This window comes from Aptenodytes forsteri, unplaced genomic scaffold, assembly GCF_000699145.1.
Source record: "Aptenodytes forsteri isolate BGI_AS27 unplaced genomic scaffold, ASM69914v1 Scaffold280, whole genome shotgun sequence".
NCBI classification, from domain to species: domain Eukaryota; kingdom Metazoa; phylum Chordata; class Aves; order Sphenisciformes; family Spheniscidae; genus Aptenodytes; species Aptenodytes forsteri.
The window spans coordinates 840,710-858,691 of NW_008796042.1; the positions used below are offsets into that span (position 1 = coordinate 840,710).

The window sequence follows — 17,982 nt, forward strand, 5'->3', positions numbered from 1 at the left end:
ATAATGCACAAAGCAAGTGATGCACAGTACAATTGCTCACCACCTGCCGACCGATGCCCAGCCAGTCCCCGAGCAGCGGCCCCCCCGGCCAGCTTTCCCCAGTTTATGTACTGAGCATGACGTCACATGGTATGGAATGTCCCTTTGGCCAGTTTGGCTGTGCCCCCTCCCAGCTTCTTGTGCACCTCCAGCCTTCTCAGTCAGTAGAGCATGGGAAGCTGAAAAGTCCTTGGCTAGTGTAAGCATTACCTAGCAACAACTAAAACATCGGTGCGTTATCAACTTTGTTCTCATCCTAAATCCAAAACACCATACCAGCTACTAGAAAGGAAATTAACTCTATCCCTGCCGAAACCAGGACAAAGATGCAAAGATTCACAGTGTAGTGACACATTTTCTTTATAAATGGAAAACACTGATTTACTTGAAATGCCATCATATTATGGGATAGAGCCAATAAATCCTTTGTCTATGCTCTTTAATTTTTTTATCTAACTATTAAGGGAACACAGCTATTTTATTTATGGTGTTTTTCCATCTATCTCTGAGTGATTCTTCTTTGATCATGTGATAATTGCAGGAAGCATCGCTTTTTGCCAAAATGAGAAACACGCTTGAGGTAGTCAATGGAAAACACCATGTTCCTCCATCCATATGACAGTCATATGGCAACTTCACAAAACAAACAAATGTTTAGCAGCAGGGCAATGGCTTCATCCCTGGGTTATATGCAGCTCATTGATCTGAAAAACTAAAACAACTTTTGAACTCTCTACTTCGTGGTTTCTTGGATGATCTTTGCTCGCAAACATGAAGTCAGGGAGACTAAAGTTCTTCAGGGGATGTCTGAAGGTGCTGGCATGTGGTAGGCAAAGTCTTCTGGAACTGTGATTTCCTCACAACTGGAAGCAGGGCTGTGTCAGCACACAGCTAGATCGAATTTTTTGGTTTATGTTTGTTTAAAACTGATGTTACCTCTTGCATTGATGTGACTTGTCACACCAAGGGTAAGACTGGCCAAACAACAGAAAGAATTAGACTAAAGAAGTATAGCGGTTTGCACGATTCAGTGTTACTGTAGGGGGACTGAGTTCAGGGTAGGCTTTATCACAGAGAGGCTGTTAAGGGAGAGGAGGTAACACCTTTTTCACCTGCTAGTTTGTGTGTCAGATATTTAAGATATTCAGGGAATAAAGAGTTTTGAGTCTATACTTGTAAGGAGATTGCAGCTGAGCAAAGACAGTATTTAGAAAAGGAAACAGCTCACTAGAATAAAGATAAAATATGAACAGATTCCAGAAAAGAAAACTGCTTAGCTTTTTGTATATAAGAAGGCATTCCTAGAACAGGACATATCCTTTATTTAACAACCCTCTTTCTCTTCTGGACTATAAAAACATTCCTTGTGTTCCAGATAATGTTCACAAATGTTATGCACCACTTGTGTTATTACTCACCTAGTGACCATCAGTTTTTCATGTCCTTTCCTTTGCATACATCTTTCTCTATCACATTTGTCACTGTTATTTACTTTTTATGATAATAGTATTCTGTATCACATAGACATTTACTGGTTTTCAAATAGAAAAAGCCTGACAACACAATGCCTATATATTTCTATCTTTGGAAAACAATCTTAACCTACTGTTTGCTCAGTATTGCCATCATAGGCTCATAGTATCACAATTTTTGCCCTGCTGAAGAGACAGAAAGTGGTCATGAAGTCTTACTTCATCCTTTAGGTTAGTATCCTCCAACCTTCATCCATTATTGATCTCTATATTCCACGGTGGTGGACTGAAAAAATTGACATGGAAACAATGTTTTTGCAACTGTGAATATTGCCTATGAATCTTTTAGAGCCTGTGGATTTCTTAATGTGCTCCTACCTGGTGTTGCATCTTGTCCAGAAGGGAAGAGGGGAGACTAATCTAGGTCCCTAATATGCAGCCCTTAAGAGTAAGGGTTGCTTGGTTTTCCTGTGAGAATAACACCTAGAAACTTTCACTGTGGTAGTTTAGAGGGGACATGTTCTGTTGTTTTACCAAGAGGTAGGGCAGACATGGGCAGCTGATGTGATGGTTACCTTACCTACACTCCTAGTGAGGAAAAATAGCGAGTGCCTTTTCTCCCGCAGGACTCTGTGCTAAGGTGTCTTGCGAGAAGTGAAGGCAAATATTGCCCTCTTGTTGCAATCATGTTATTGGAAATCTTCTCTGAAGTGTGCAGTAAGAGAAGAGGCTGCTTTATCTCCTCTGTGAAAGCTAATTGGTTTAACAAGCAGAGTGGCAAAATGTCCTCATTGAGAGGATGCTATTGATGCTCCTGTGCTATTATCTGCTGGCTGCCCACTAATTACTTGAATTCAGGAAATGAAACACACCCTTCAGTTATATCTCCAGTAACAAGTTCTTGATGCTCAAAAGGGACCTCTTGTGAAACTGTTCTCATTGCCAACAATAGAGGAATTGTTCTTTACAATAATGAAAGAATTGCTGTCCACTTCCGATTAGAAATAATTAATGGAACAGGCTGCTGTGCTGTGCAGAGTCACTTGGCTAACCTATTAGAGAAGAAACTTGGCAGAAAACTCTACAGAAGGGCCATACAAAGACATTGGATCTGATTCCTCTCTTAGTCTGCAGGATGCCTGAAGAGCAGTTTGTCATAATCTGCAGGACAGGCAAGGGGAAAAACTGACTGTACTGTGACTCCAGGGTGACACCATCACTTGGTGCATACTGGTAGAGTGTTAATCTCATATTTACTGCCACTCTTCATAGGAGAGCTGCTGAGTTTTGTGAGTTGTAGTTGCTGGTGCATTTGAAAGAATTTCCTCGCTCTGTGGAGAGCAGCAGAGGATCCAGGATAGTTACTGAGAATTGTATTTGCAGTAACAGATTGAAATTGTCTTATATTAATTAGTCTGGTCTATTCTAGAACTGTGAGACATTTGTGATTATTGATTTCAGTTCTTGCAGAGTTCAAAGACTTCTGAAGGGAAGGGGTTTAGGATATGAGTTTTACTGATTAGGCTTCCCGCTTAGCGGCCTGGGAGAAAGAAGAAGTTGCTGAGGAACTGTAAGCTTGTTTATGTACAAAAAAATCTGTCCTGCTTCTTCCTCTCAAGGTATGGAAAAAATGTGACAGGTGCAAGCAGATCTCTGTCAAAGCTCATTTCCCACATAGTCCTAGGTTGGCTAAAAACCACTGATTTAATACATTAGAATTAATCGTTGAATCATGTGAAAATATACAGTGCTACCTGAGCAAACATATCCTGCTTGGCCCTGCAAGATGAATCAACCAGATACAGTTCCCTGGAATAGATTGTCCATGTAGAGATAGGTTAACAGCTTGTCTGTATTTATACTCCAAAGCATGCCAAGGTAGAGAATAAAGAAATATTTTCCTGTCTTCTAGGGTGAATACTTCTCAGCTTTCAAGCAGGCTTCCCGTCGGGAGGATGACATTGCTATTGTGACCTGTGGGATGAGAGTCCTGTTCCAAGATGGAACTAGCCGAGTGGAGGAGATAAAACTAAGCTATGGAGGAATGGCTCCTACAACTGTCCTGGCGCTAAAAACTTGCCAGGAGCTCACCGGCAGGTAGGAATTTTTCTGTGATAGAAAGGCTGTCTAATGGAACGATGCTGATTTTTACAGGAGCAGTTCAAATACCCTAAATCCTCTCTGATAGTACACAGAAGGACAAAGGGGAAAGAAGTGTAGCTACGCTTATGCAGCAGTCTGCATATTGTGTGATGCCTTGCTTCCTCCAGTACTCCTTACCCTCAAAGATCCATGTCAGTGTGTCATTCAGAGAGCCATTTCCTTGCGAAATTCAGTCATCTGTTGAAGCAGGCAGAAGCTAGATGTCGGGCATGATGTACAAAACTGGTTTTCTTTCAAACTGGACTGAGAAATCTGCACTCTTATCATTTAATAGCTTTGCCACATCTTTAGAAAAGATGACATGAGCCCAAGATGAGAGCAAAGCTGACACATATGCTCTAGACAGAGATAGAACAGGTGGCTGTTGCTTGAGAGCTTGAGTGGCTGCCATGTCAGAAGAGTTAGTCTGCCCCAGTGAAATTTAGGGCTGAGCAAGGGCTCTGTGTCACCTTTGTTCCCTTGCAGAGACTGGAATGAGAAGCTGCTGCAGGATGCCTGCCGCTTACTGGCGGGTGAGATGGATCTGTCTCCTTCTGCGCCTGGTGGGATGGTGGATTTCCGACGCACGCTTACACTCAGCTTCTTCTTCAAGTTCTACCTGACGGTCCTTCAGAAACTGAGCAAGAACCACAATGGCACTGTGAGTGCTGCTAGGGAAGGCAGATTTGGGGAAGGAGGACCTGTATGTGCTGTCTTGGTGGGGAAGGCATTCAAGCAGAGTTGTTCCTGATAACAAACTCCATGTTGCAATAGCTGCCAGAGCTACTCTACTCCTTACCTGCATGACAGTGACTAGTGTATCTTCCCACTTGCTTCCTTGTGGCATCCCCACCTTGCTGTGGAAGGGTGCTGATCTGTGGGTTCACAGGAGGATTCCTGGACTTCTCCCCTTTGTTGCATTACAACTGCTCTCATGGGTCTGTGGCTATTCTTTGCACAGAGCCTGAGCACAGTTTGCCTTTCACCCAGTAAAATATGAATTATCTTCACTGGAGGATGGAGAATGGAGAATATCCTGGGCTACTGGGGAATGTGAGAAAGGGACTGGCAGGGAAGATGATTGTTCTTTAATATGTCTCTGGCAGAACAATCTGTGTGAGCCCGTCCCTTCGAACTACATCAGTGCTACAGAGCTGTTTCACAAAGATCCCATTGCAAATGCCCAGCTCTTCCAAGTAAGTAGCAGTACCTGCATGACATAGACCCGGGCTTTTCTGTAGCTCAAACTGTGCTTCTTATCTTGTTGTCTCCCTGAGTATGAGCAATACATGAACTTATATAATGCCATTCCTGAGGCTTGTATTTGGGTCTCAGTCCCTTCCTTGCTTTAGGATACAATGTTCTTTCCTGTCATTGCCTAAGACTGTTCCTGACGTGTACAGCTTCATAAAAATTGCTGTGTGTAGCACTTCCCTCCTGCAGCCAGCTCCATATCCAAACTGAAATTGCCCTTCTGCTTTCCCCAGTTACAGCCTGCCTTTCTTTGCATCTCTCGGGCTTCAGATTCAGGATATATCTTCTTCCATATTTCTCTGTTAATGACCTGTTCTCTTCAGCTTTGAGAGTAGAAGCTAGCTTCAGAACTTGAACCTTTTATGCAAGCTGTCACATCAAATCCTTCTCTTCCATAGCAGTTTCAAAAACCAAATCCCTTTCACTTCATTCTCTACAGCCTCCTCTGTGTAGCCACTCCATCTTGTTTACCTTTCTTTCCCACAGGACTGAGCCTCCATCCCATTCCCCATCTCACTAGAATGTCTCATGGTGCCTTTTGCTCTCCTATCAATGCTTGTCCCCTGCAATATGAGCAGTAGTAATCAATTATGTGTTTTACTGCAGGAAGTGCCCAGGGGGCAGGCAGTTGAAGATATGGTGGGCCGGCCTTTGATGCATGTTTCAGCAGCCAAACAAGCATGTGGAGAAGCTGTTTACTGCGATGACATCCCTCACTATGACAATGAGCTGTATCTAACACTGGTGACCAGCACCAAAGCCCATGCTAAGATCCTGTAAGTGTTGCTTCTGAGTTTCAGATGTTGGAAGCATCCAGTGCCTGGTGGCTTAGAAAACATTGACCTGTCAAGCTGCGGGTGAGGGATAGATTTTTGCATTAGTGGGAACTCCAATTCATTGCACATTGTTACATGGAGGTGAGCTGTATGTGTTACAGCTGCCTTGCAAGTCTGCGTAAGTGGGAATATGAGGGAATTAACACCAAACTCAGAGCTTTGCTGAAGCACAAAGCCCTCAGCCCTAGGCAACCTTCTTGCATGTCCCATCTCTTATACTCAAGCATGCAGGATTAAAAAGGAGCAGGGTAGGAGAGCACCACAATGTCTGAGATGTCGTTTTAATCACTAACCAGAGCATGCAGCTTGAACATGCTCTTTCCTATCTGCCTAAAAATCTAGGTTGTAACATGCAGTTCTGCCACAGCACTCCTGCTGGTGAGTCAGCTATGTGAGTACTGTCTTCTGGTTTTTGCCTTGCACGGTGCTTGCTTGCACTGGCTACGGTCAAGCCCTCTGCATAACAGTCCTGTGTGAGTTAGCTTCAGCTATTAGATGTAGACCTGTTTGTGCTCGGCTGTAGCAAGGTGGATAGGTCAGTATTTGGAAGTGCAGCTGTCTCTGAAAACATCTTGTCTGTGCAGGGCACGACTGATGTGTAATTTATAATAGTGACTAACCAACTCTAAAACGCCTATCCTGGCAGGTAATGCCATCTTACATTCTTATGTGAGTTTTAATGCTGTTATATTGCGGGACTGACTGCCCCCACAATCCCTAATTGTGCTTACGTTGTGGTGGCTCTGCAGGCTCTCATCTGCCCTCAACTGCTTTTACGTGGGACACTCTGTGTTACATTGCCTTGTGTCATCCTCAACAGCCTTGCGATGTGCTGTTCATTCCTTAGGCAATGCTTCCTGCCTATTTAGGCTTCCTGTCCAGAGGTTTCCCACAGTGGTCTAGCACAGGACGGGCAGTACGGTGTCATAGATGCACAGATGTGTAGTAGTCGACTCCTAGGTTATGAAAGAAATTGCTCTGCCATCATAGTTAAATCTTCGGTGTTCCAACGCAGTCATTGATGAGTGCTGCAAATGCATAAGTATTGTTACTACTACCTGTGCAGATGGGGCAATAGAGAAAGCATCAGATATATGCCTGTGACCACAATACGCGGTATTTTCTAGAGGCTGCTGTACACATTCTCTTGCATTTGCTTTGTGTACTCACATTTCAAGCTGTGAGCCTGTATTGTTCTGTAGAGGAAGTAGTAGAATATTTCATCAGGTGACAGAAGTATCTCAGCCTATGATTTTTGTCGGTCAAAATATTGGCCCTGAAAACTTCCACTTCACCCGTGTCAGATCTTGACCACCACGTGTAAATTGGAAATCATCTGCCTCTGTATTTCTAACTAAGGGAAACTGTCAGGGGATTGTTTCTGAGGCATTACTGCAGAAGCATGGGAAACTGAACTTTCCGAAGAAAAATAGCATTGTCTTCAGTTCCTGCTGTCTAAGAGTTCATGTGGGAAAGTTCATTCATACATTAAATGTCTTTTTTAAAAAGTCTGTAGCTCACTGGGATGCATAAACAGCTACATTCAGGCACAGTTTGTATCAGAGTTTCAGGAATCTAAACAAGCATCCTGAAAAAATTGCAGCCATTTACAGAAGACAATAAATCATTCCGTTAGTAGAAACAAAGCCACAGCTTTTCTATTCGCAACAGTTCTCTTGTAAAGCAAGCCAATTACATAGCCAATGTACAAAATATTGCAAAAGGAGCTTGAAAGACTTTTGTAATACATTTTTTATGAAGTGCTCCATATAAAAATTAAATTATATTGCACTTTTCTAGTTACTTTCTGTTCTGCTTGTCACTTAGTTTTAAATCTGTATATGATTCAAGCAGACAAACATTTTGGTTAGATAGGCTTTCTTTGGTAATCAGCAAAAGAGGTTTCATGAAGCTTTTTGTCTTTTGGAGCGTCATTTCTTTTGCATCCTTTTGAATACCCTGCAGCTTCCTTGTGATTGATACTCAACAACCCCTCCCTGACTCACAGCCACATTTTTCTCTAGAGGTGAAGCCACGGTAGATGATGTGTGTCTGCAGTAAAATTTCATGTTTATCAATAGACAGGGAGGAATCTTGCCTTCACAGAATCATGGCAGCTAAGGAGAGAGTGGAGGCATATCATCGCTAACACCAATCTGTCCTTGGTAAAGGGTGTCAAGGGATCTTTAGTACACATGACAATTGGATCAAGTTCAGATATGTCTTAGGGAAAAGATGTATGATACAGTATAGTCCAAAGAAGCAGACTGGTGATCACTCACAGTCAGGATTCAGATTATCATATAGATCCCAAATGATTTTAGTCTAATATGTTGCCCTTTCTGCCTTGGTCTCACATGATATTCCTGTGACAAACTCCTCCTTTTTTGCATAGCCAGACTTCAGGGAATCAGGCCTGAAAATGTATTGGTGTCTCATAAGCTCTGACAAAAAGAAAAGTGAGAAATAATAATGCTGCCTCTCCTCCTTTCTTTTTTTAGTTCTGTAGATGCCTCTGAAGCCCAGAGTGTTCCTGGGTTTGTGTGTTTTGTCTCCGCCAAGGATGTTCCTGGCAGTAACATCACTGGCATCGCTAATGATGAGACCGTCTTTGCTGAGGATGTGGTATGTGGTTAAAAATAGCCTTTTTCAATCACACTGCTCAGGAGATAAGATTTTCCATATTGTCCAGTGAAGTCCTCTATCTTCTACAGAGATAAATTCTAACTGCACCGGAGTCAATAGAAATCTTGGTGCCAAACTCGATAAGGCCTGAGTTCCTTTGCCCCATGCCGCTCTCCTCTGTGTTATCTGCACTATTCTCCTCTAAGCTTCAGGCCACTGGGACAGGCTCACTCACTCGGTTACTGTCCAAAGTAGTTTGTGATCATTTTCCCTTGACTGATTTTAAATAGACTGGTCTGAACAAACAGATGAAAAACTGCACAAAAGGAATAGATGAAGAGAATTATCATGAGCCTCTCAGTTACTGCGTATGTACACACCAAATGATGGTGGGTCCTAATCTCGCCTGTAGGTCACTTGTGTTGGTCATATCATCGGTGCAGTTCTTGCAGACACACAAGAACATTCCAGAAGAGCGGCTAAAGCTGTGAAGATTAAGTACGAAGAGCTCAAACCTATTGTCACAATTCAGGTGAGATGGCTCAGATCTGCTTCTGCAGTTGGCTTGGGACCCCCTGATGTCTAATTAACTTCTGTTTTCACACATGTGGTTATTTAGCCACACATTTCGTTAGTCTTTGTGGGTGCAGCAGGATATGGATAGAAGGAATAATTTGTGTATTTAAATATAAAGAGGACACACCTTTGATGTGGTACGGATTGGGAGTACATTAACTTGTTCCGTGTTATTTAAAGCTAAAACAAATAAACCAAACTCTGGTAGATATATTGTGCTCAGCACAAATTTGTTTAACAAGGTTACTGTCAGTTACAGTCTTACCCACAGGTGCTTGATTTCAATATTCTCTGGTATGACGCTTCACTGGTATTCATTCATTCTTCATTCTCTGATTTATACCACTCAATAATAGGGTGTGAAAACGTCTCTTCTAGCTCTGTCACTGCACTGTTGCTCTGAGATTTCTGCAGACTGCTTCTCTAGTTTCTAAGCTGATGAAATTAATTTTCAGGAGTTCACTCTCCACTGTGAACATTTCCACTGACTGTATGGACACAGCCCTTAAGTGGCTTTTCTCAAAGCTGAAGGAATTAATGTCAACAATTTGTGATCATTTAATGTTGTTTTTTAACTAGAAGGCTTGTTGACAAGATTTCCTTATGTGACAGTAAAAGCAAATGATAATATCTAATACAGCATTCACATCTAGAAATTAGAAAAAAATGTATGAAGCCATTCTTTTGGGGGGAGAAATTAGAACCATGGGATTCTAATTTTTTTTAAGTCAGTATTTTATACCATGTGTTTTGTAATGTGAATTGTATTCATGGAAATACTGAGAGTCTGCATTGTCTAGTACAGACATTGGTACTGTCATCTGTGGACAGAGGTTTTGGTTTGTTTGTATGATTTGTGGGTTCACAAACAACGTGTGAGAACTTTTTCCTTTTTCTGAGGCTTCTAGTTGTTTATTCAGCCAGGGAAGATGAGAGTGGAGCCAAAAATGTGCTGATTTTTTTTTGTTGTTGTTTAGTCATTCTGTGTTTGGTTTTTTTTTTTTCATTATGGAAAGCTTCTGTTTTGGCAAAAGTGAAATGCGTTTGTAAAACTTCCCCAAGAAAGATTATTGTATGTTAGCTCAGAAGTGAACTATTTCTGCAGAAGTTCTCATCCTGTCTGAGAGATTTAGTTTTGTCCTTCTGCCTCTTTTCCTCTTTTTTTTTTTCCTTTTCCTTTTTCCCCTCTTCTGGGCCACAGACTATAGTTAACATAAGTTGTAAGTCATAGCTCTGGTGGCTACAGACCTTGAGGTTCTGAGTCCGTAATGTAAAATGAGTCACAAGGAGCAATCTAAGATTGGCCAGTTATGGGGATTATTGTAAAATTGTTGTTGCCAAAAATTTTGTACTGCTTTAAGTCAAGTCACTTGGCTATTACCATAGTTAGTATCTGATAAGTTCTTGTCCTTTTTATCTTGGATATTTCTCCTTCAGTTAGAGGAAGCGTTGTTTTCACTCTGCTTCCACAAAAATTTCATTGTGTCATCATGTTTCCTAGGAAGCTATTGAGAAACAATCCTTTCTTAAGTCTATAAAGAGGATTAATAAGGGAGACGTGAAGAAAGGATTTGAAGAATCTGATCATGTTTTGGAAGGTGAGAATAAGCATTAATACTTCTTCTAAAATAGGATAGTTTGTGACAAAGGAAGTCAAGCTATCAGCCTCCTTTTTATGCATATGATACTGAACTCATGAAAGTAAGGCTTGTGGGGCTAAATTAATTTCATATTAAGTTTCAGCTAACTGTTTATATACAAATAGCTTGTGAAAGATTTAATTTCAGTTTCAAACAGACTTAGATGCTTCCAGCTGTGCCCCTGTAAACACTCTCTTCCAATGTAAGGACATATTTTTCTTAAGCAAATATTCTACAAAGTGATTTTTTTTTTTCCTGAAATATGTTCATATAGGAGTTTCCCTGTCCAGACATAGTCTGGTCTGAATCTTATAGACAGTCATTCCTTTAACCTTGTATACGACTGTATCTTATGAAAATGGGACATACATGCATCTGAAAACCTGATCCACCAACATTGGTGGCTGTAGGTATCGTGAAGAACATGGCGCTGCCCTGTAACACTTTCTCAACATTGATTGTTGGTCTGTCTTTGAGGATGGGGTTTTTTTTTTCTGCTTCTTGGTTTCATTCAGTTGGAGTCTGCCAAGCAGGTTGTAGAGACATGGGTAAACACAGCAATTACCAACAACTGTTTAAAACCTCTATGAGTTAGGAGGGGAGAGTGCCAGAGCTGTGAACTGGAATACTCTGTCAGACCCATGTCATTGCCTGGTGTATGTATCACCGATCAATAGCGCCTGAGAGGAAGAGTCTCAAACATCAGACCTTTGGAGAGCTATGTATTTGTCAATAAGAGGGTGTTGTATCCCTCTTGCAGATCTGAGAGGAAGTTAAATCAGTTACAGACACAGTCTAGTGTGAAGGGATTATTCTTGAAGATCAGAGAAGATGCCCCCCTTACCTCCCTGGGGGGGAAGGGGAGAGTTACTTAACTGAAACACCCATTTCCAGGTCTGTCATTTGTTGTATTTTGGTATGCATTGCTGAGACTTTCCTCTGCAGTCAGCGATCGGCGCTGGTGCTTCAAAGGTGTCATAAGCTGTTGTTAACTTTCTTATGCTGTGCTATACTATAAAAAATGAAAACACTGTGCCAGGCAAGGCAGAAATTGTTCTGAGCTAGAAGAATAGGTTATTTAAAAGACTGCAATACTGTGTGAATGCCAGGCCAACCCCCTTGAGAAGACAAGAGAAAGGCCCCTGCTATGTACCAGAGTAGGCGTTGTCTCATGCAAATGTGCATTTCTCACTGATGTACCGAATGAAGGCAGCTATTTTGTTATTGCTGAATGGAATAAAAGAAAGAGAAGAACAGGATTTTGAGAACTGCTCTGAATATTAATTTTCATGGCAGCTGAACAGACCAGGGCCATGACTGAGAAAGGAGGTTGATTCTGGCATTTAATAGTGTGTAGCGTGACTGGAAATTGTACCCTCAGCACTGCCAGGTAAGATGTCCTGGGAAAGAGTCACATGCAGTGACAGAGTTGATTCCCAGTTAGATCTTCTTAAGGCATTTTGGGTTTCTATTTTTGTTCCCCTGTTTCAAAGTCTGTAACCTTGTATTTGATCTGCTCAGCTAGACTATACTTGATTTATTTTTATCCTTCATCTCAGTGGTGTTATCAGGGCAACACTGCATCTTAAGGGATGCTGGGTCAATGGCATGGTGTGCAGGCTTATTTTTGAAATGCCAGCCACTTGTGTTTTGAACTGAAGATTTCTAGAAAGTGGAGGGGGGGGCTTGTCTGGTTTTTTGTTTTGGGTTGTTTTTTTTTAAAAATGTCGAACCAGAAGTGTCAATTTTAGAGCTAGGGTTATCCAGTGCTGGGTAGTGCAAAGGGTTGTCATTTAACACATGTGAAAAGGGCAGTAGCTTGCAGGCAGCACATGGTGGGAGATACCTTATAACACCAGGGATACCCTATCTTTGGGGCATTTCTTTCAATTTTCTAGGAGAGATGTACCTTGGTGGGCAGGAGCATTTCTATCTGGAAACTCACTGTACTGTGGCTGTGCCAAAGGGGGAAGATGGTGAGATAGAACTCTTTGTGTCGACCCAAAACCTAATGAAGACACAGGTACTGTCTTATTGACCTGCTACCTAAAAGGCATTTGTTTCTCAGTTTCAGACTAGATAAACAGTTGTCTTACAGTTGGTCCTATCTTGTCTTGAATAAAAAAACCACATAGGCTGAGAGTTGGGTATGGGACCTAAAGTCCGTATCCATCCTACTGGTGTCCCGAATCCACTTCCAGGTGACAGAGATGTTTCTGTTGGCAGCACATCTTTGTCACCAGGGATTACATGCTTAGAATCATAGAATAGTTTGGGTTGGAAGGGACCTCTAAAGGTCATCTAGTCCAACCCCCCTGCCGTGGGCAGGGGCATCTTCAACTAGATCAGGTTGCTCAGAGCCCCGTCCAACCTGACCTTGAATGTTTCCAGGGATGGGGCATCCACCACCTCTCTGGGCAACCTGTGCCAGTGCTTCACCACCCTCAGCGTCAAAAATTTCTTCCTTATATCTAGTCTAAATCTACCCTCCTTTAGTTTAAAGCCATTACCCCTTGTAACCCTTTCTGGAGAGGGTGCCAGCTGTAGCATGGCTGTTGAATGACATGTCAGACAGAGAGGTGGTGTAAACACTGACCATATATACCAACTCTGCCATCTTGTGAGATAGGCAGCTGGCACTATGGGGTGTCTTTGGCCTGTTTACTGACTCACCAAGATTGTCCAAAGGTCTCATAATAGTAAGGAGAATGGACAGAGTGGTATGGATGTCAAACCCTGTGCTAAATGAGACCTATGTCTTGGTAACCTCATTTCATGTCAGTCTCTTCCTGAATCTGGTGCTGTCTGCTGAAGCACTGTGTGCCTTCCCACCTCAGAGAGAAAATACTGGGCTTATTGGTCCTAATTGCATCAAATCCAATTGCAGGACCAATAGGACCTGCAATGTAACAGAGTATTTGCACTGTTGCGATGGTTGCAGAAAGGCAATGTGTTGGTATATAGTTCTTAACACCAGCTCAGCTCTGTACATGTTCTGCTGTTCTGTTTTTCTTTAGGAGTTTGTTGCTAATGCATTGGGAGTCCCTTCAAATCGGGTTGTGGTTCGATTGAAAAGAATGGGAGGAGGATTTGGAGGAAAAGAGACTAGGAATACTATTTTGACAACTGCAGTGGCTGTCGCAGCCTTCAAGTAAGTTTGGGTGTGGGGAACAGGGCTTTTTCCTTTCAGACTGTCCCAGCCTGCCTCCTTCTGGAGCACCATTTGCACTGGAGCACTTTCAAGACTCTTCATGTCTTGTTACTGTACAGCTTATAGCAAGCCTGGGATTTCCCAAAGGAGTTGTCTAATAGGCTCTTAGCTGGTAGGAGGAATTGAACTTGCTCAGAGGGGCTAAGCTTATGCGGGAACGTCAGCTTTTAATAGGAAGGGGGGAAAAACCCCTTTGCTGTTCCTTTGGTGCTCTCTGAAAGCTCTTGTATCTCAAATTATCTGCCTCTCCCCTTCAATTCACCCCAAACCCTTTCAACATCCAGCACTAGCCATGCTTGTTGTTTTGTGTAATAGAGGTATGAGAGTCTCTTCCTTGCTCAAAACTCTACACCAGCCTTGCACCACTGTTTCTCTGCTCTTCTGCAAACTCTCTCTTTGGATTTTTCCCTAGGAAGGGTGGCAGGCCACTGAACAGAAACCCACACTTTTCAAACTCCTAAAAGCTCAGGGAATGAACCTAGACTGTAACCGTTTGTGAAGTGTACATTGGAAATGTGCTTCTTGTTTCTGGAGTTTTGACATGGGCTCATCTTTAACTGTGCGAGTTTCTGTGGTTGTGAGTGAACGTGGCCTCTGAGATGACATTTGTGCACTGCATGTAACACTGCCCTTCCCAATATTGCCCTTGTAAGTGAGGATGCACCCTGCTGGCAATGCTAGATGGATCTTGCAATACAGCAGCAATTTGATAAAATACCTTTGGAAGAGAACAGCCAAAATGAAGCTCCTGTACTTAAATCAGCTTTATTTTTCTGGTTCCGAGCAAACCACCTGCTTTCTCTAATTAATCAGTAATACATGTGCATTTTTTCTTTCCTTTATCTCTGCCAGCCAAACCACTGTTTTATATCCCAAAGGTTATGAAATAGCATGTATGGCATTCCCTAGATATTTTTACAACCTGAAGAGAGGCACTGGGAAGGCAGAATTGTTACAAAATGAAGAGCAAATCCTCCTCTTGTCCTTGTTTTCCTCCTTGGATAATAAATAAGCAAATAAAAAACAAGGTCAAATTGAAGGCTAGTTAGTACTTTACTTAGCATTATTATATAATTCATACGGCATTCTCTCTTGCAAAGCCAAGAGAGTGCCTTGAGAAATAGTCTGGAAAACAGTGATTGCTCAGTTATTAGCATCTGTCTCTAAGAAACTATCCCTTTTAATATAAGAGTCTCCACAAGAGTTTTCACAAACAGGTCCCAACTTCTAAGATCTTAATTTTTTTTTTTACTCAGTCTTGCCATTTTCTTAAGAGGAAGATGTATAAACCAAGCAGTTTACCCCCTAACTCCCCATTGCCACTCTGGAGAGACAATGCTCACCAAAAAGAGGAGAGTCTTGCTCTGTAGGAACTGTATTGCGCATTTCAGGCTTTGCCTGATAAATGTATCCTTTAACAGAACTGGCCGCCCAGTAAGGTGCATGCTGGATCGAGATGAGGACATGCTGATAAGTGGTGGGAGACATCCCTTCCTGGGGAGGTACAAGGTATGCATACATATGAAATAAATGCACGTTGTCTCAGTGTTGTCACCTGAAATATCCGAGTAGTAAGATACTGTGAAAAAATCGCTGCTCTGGTTGTTTCACTACTGATCTCCTCTGCTGCAAACGGATCAGGTCAGCTGGGTTATAGTGTTTTTCCTGTTCAAGTCCTGCAGAAGTTCTTTTGGCTCAGATGGTTCCCTTGTGACCTCAGCGTAAATACTTCCCTCCTCCTTGCAACCAAGACTTTGCCCCTGTTGACAATCACGTTGCTCTTAGATGCTTCCCCATTTGTTTACAGTATTGTACTACTGTTTGTTTTGTTAACTTCCTTTCCTCTTCAATCCCCATCCAACTGCTTCTGCTTTTCAGAGCAAAAACCTGTTAAGGAAGGTGTGGCTGTGACAAGTGGCCAGCACTTATTTTAGAAGAGGTCTCTGGAGCAAGATTAAGACGCATACATAGACCCTTTACTGGGAAGCTTCCTCAGTTGCTGCCTGTGCTTGTCCTATGCTGCAGCAGAGGACAGTCAGCCTTTTGCCTGTATGAGGTCCATTCAGTTTTTGGAGGGAAGCACGAAACAGAACACTTTGTAGAAAACAGATTACTGAGGAGACTCTCTTGACAGGTTGGTTTCATGAAGAATGGGAAAGTCAAGAGTCTGGAGGTGTCATACTACAGCAATGGGGGCAACTCTGTAGACCTCTCTTACGGTGTAAGTAAAATTTTCCAATGGCTAACTAGGCAGAAGACACTTCCCTGTGCAACCTTTCGCTCTGACTTCAGAGAGTTGTCTACAGCATTGTTTGCACATCCTGCTCTCTGACATGACTGAAAACAGACCTTGATGGGTTTTTGGAGCTCCTACAACTGCTTTCTGAGCCAACTGACCTGCCTTGGCATGTGCTACACAATTCTTATTGATGCTGTAATAACTTGGATTAGGTAAAAGGGTCAAGAAAGTTTGCTTTGCATTAGAGGGCTGTGATGGGAAACTTGTTGCACAATGCAAGGTGACTGATAGTTCCCCAGCTTTGGGGAAAGCTAGTTCCTTGGAATAAGAAACATCCAAGTCAATAGGCTGATCAGGGCAGAGTGCCTAAATCAACAAGCTTGTTAAGGACTGGCTAAAGCTAACGTTCGGTTCATAAGCACTAAGGACAAGAATGGGCCTGACTTCTGAGTTTGTTTCCAAGAATTTTTATTCTGATGAGTAAAAAAATCTCTCCTTTTCTGTCTGTGCTGCTGCTGGAAGGGAAATCTGGGAACACAAGCCAGAAAGAAGCCCTGGCCCTTTCCCGATTTGGACAATTAATGGACAAAGATCTCAAATCTTGCAGTTTAGATGTAGCTATTGAAAAATCCTTATTTCATATAGTTGTCCTTACTGCCACAGCCCAGCTGCTGAGTCACTTGATGTCAGCAAGACTTCTTTTCCAGTAACAGATTACTCAGTATAATTAAAAGAAGGTTCTGGTTCTTCCAGGTGGGTAATGGCGTTTAGTAGCAGTTTGGCTCAGCATGAGCCCAGGGCCAGCAAAGGACTTTGAAGCTCAATCTGTCCTAGGGTCCTAAGTGTCAACAGAGAAGTGTGCTTATTGTCCTGTCCTTCTGGAGGATACCGCTTGATACTCCATTGCAAATGTGAGGGAGTACTGGCTGTGCCTCAGCGTTCATCCAGCTGTATTGACTGCAGGGTGCAAGAGAAAGTGCTGGTTATTATTGTACATTAGTTTCAGAGCTTTCCAGTCTGGCTTTGGCAGCTAGTAAGAAGTCTTGACATGTGATTCATGTAAAATGTGAATGTAAAATCCACCCCTTCTCTTCACCAGGTTATAGACAGAGCCCTGTTACATTTGGATAACTCCTACAACATTCCCAATGTCAGCAGCGTGGGCATTGTTTGCAAGACCAACTTGCCTTCCAACACAGCCTTCCGTGGCTTTGGAGGGCCCCAAGGAATGATGATTGCTGAGTGCTGGATGAGTGACCTTGCTCGGAAGTGTGGCCTGCCACCTGAGGAGGTACAGATCCACTGACACATTTCAGGGCGGTGCTGCCTTTGAACAAACTCTGAGAACTGGACACAACCACAGGAAATTATTAAGCATAAGAACTTTTGCTTTGTTTTTGCTAAGCCCTTAGCAGGATCTCAAACTTTCTGTATGACAGCCACATTATAGCATGGATTATCTTCTGCTTCATTAAATTCCCTCAGTAGCCTCAATTGTGTGACACCTACTTTAAGGATAGATATTAAAAAAAAAAAAAAAAAAGCCCAAAGGCATTAGGTACCTTAATCTTACTAACAATGTGCTTAAGTCCCAACCTCTCTTGAAAATTCCCAGCCTTAATGTCTCAGTCCCCATTTTCCCATGAACAGATATATGTCTGTTAATTCTATTGTTCTGTAGAGTGAGCAGAGGATTAAAACTAGGAACCAACGTGCTTTTGATGTCATCCGTTAAAAAGACCTAGTCTGAAGCATTAAACTTGGCGTGTCCTTTATATGTCTCTTTGGGAAGGTGCGGAGGCTCAATCTTTATAATGAAGGAGACCTGACTCATTTTAACCAAAAGCTGGAGGGATTTACTCTACGAAGATGCTGGGATGAATGTTTGTCAAGCTCTAGCTATCATGCCAGGAAGAAACTAATTGAAGAATTCAACAAGTAGGTATTC

General features: G+C 42.3%; 1 protein-coding gene across 1 annotated transcript in view; it reads left to right on the forward strand.

Annotated features, from left to right (window-relative positions):
• The window catches only part of XDH (xanthine dehydrogenase), a 52,467-nt gene that overhangs the window by 23,787 nt on the left and 10,698 nt on the right, over nt 1-17,982 (forward strand). Inside the window, exons 15-27 of the mRNA XM_009285567.1 lie at nt 3,424-3,608; nt 4,140-4,314; nt 4,760-4,849; nt 5,514-5,683; nt 8,245-8,368; nt 8,781-8,900; nt 10,446-10,542; nt 12,483-12,607; nt 13,602-13,735; nt 15,217-15,304; nt 15,930-16,016; nt 17,134-17,325; nt 17,827-17,972. Coding sequence (XP_009283842.1) covers nt 3,424-3,608; nt 4,140-4,314; nt 4,760-4,849; nt 5,514-5,683; nt 8,245-8,368; nt 8,781-8,900; nt 10,446-10,542; nt 12,483-12,607; nt 13,602-13,735; nt 15,217-15,304; nt 15,930-16,016; nt 17,134-17,325; nt 17,827-17,972 — 1,733 coding nt within the window. The remainder of the gene's footprint in view (nt 1-3,423; nt 3,609-4,139; nt 4,315-4,759; nt 4,850-5,513; nt 5,684-8,244; nt 8,369-8,780; nt 8,901-10,445; nt 10,543-12,482; nt 12,608-13,601; nt 13,736-15,216; nt 15,305-15,929; nt 16,017-17,133; nt 17,326-17,826; nt 17,973-17,982) is intronic.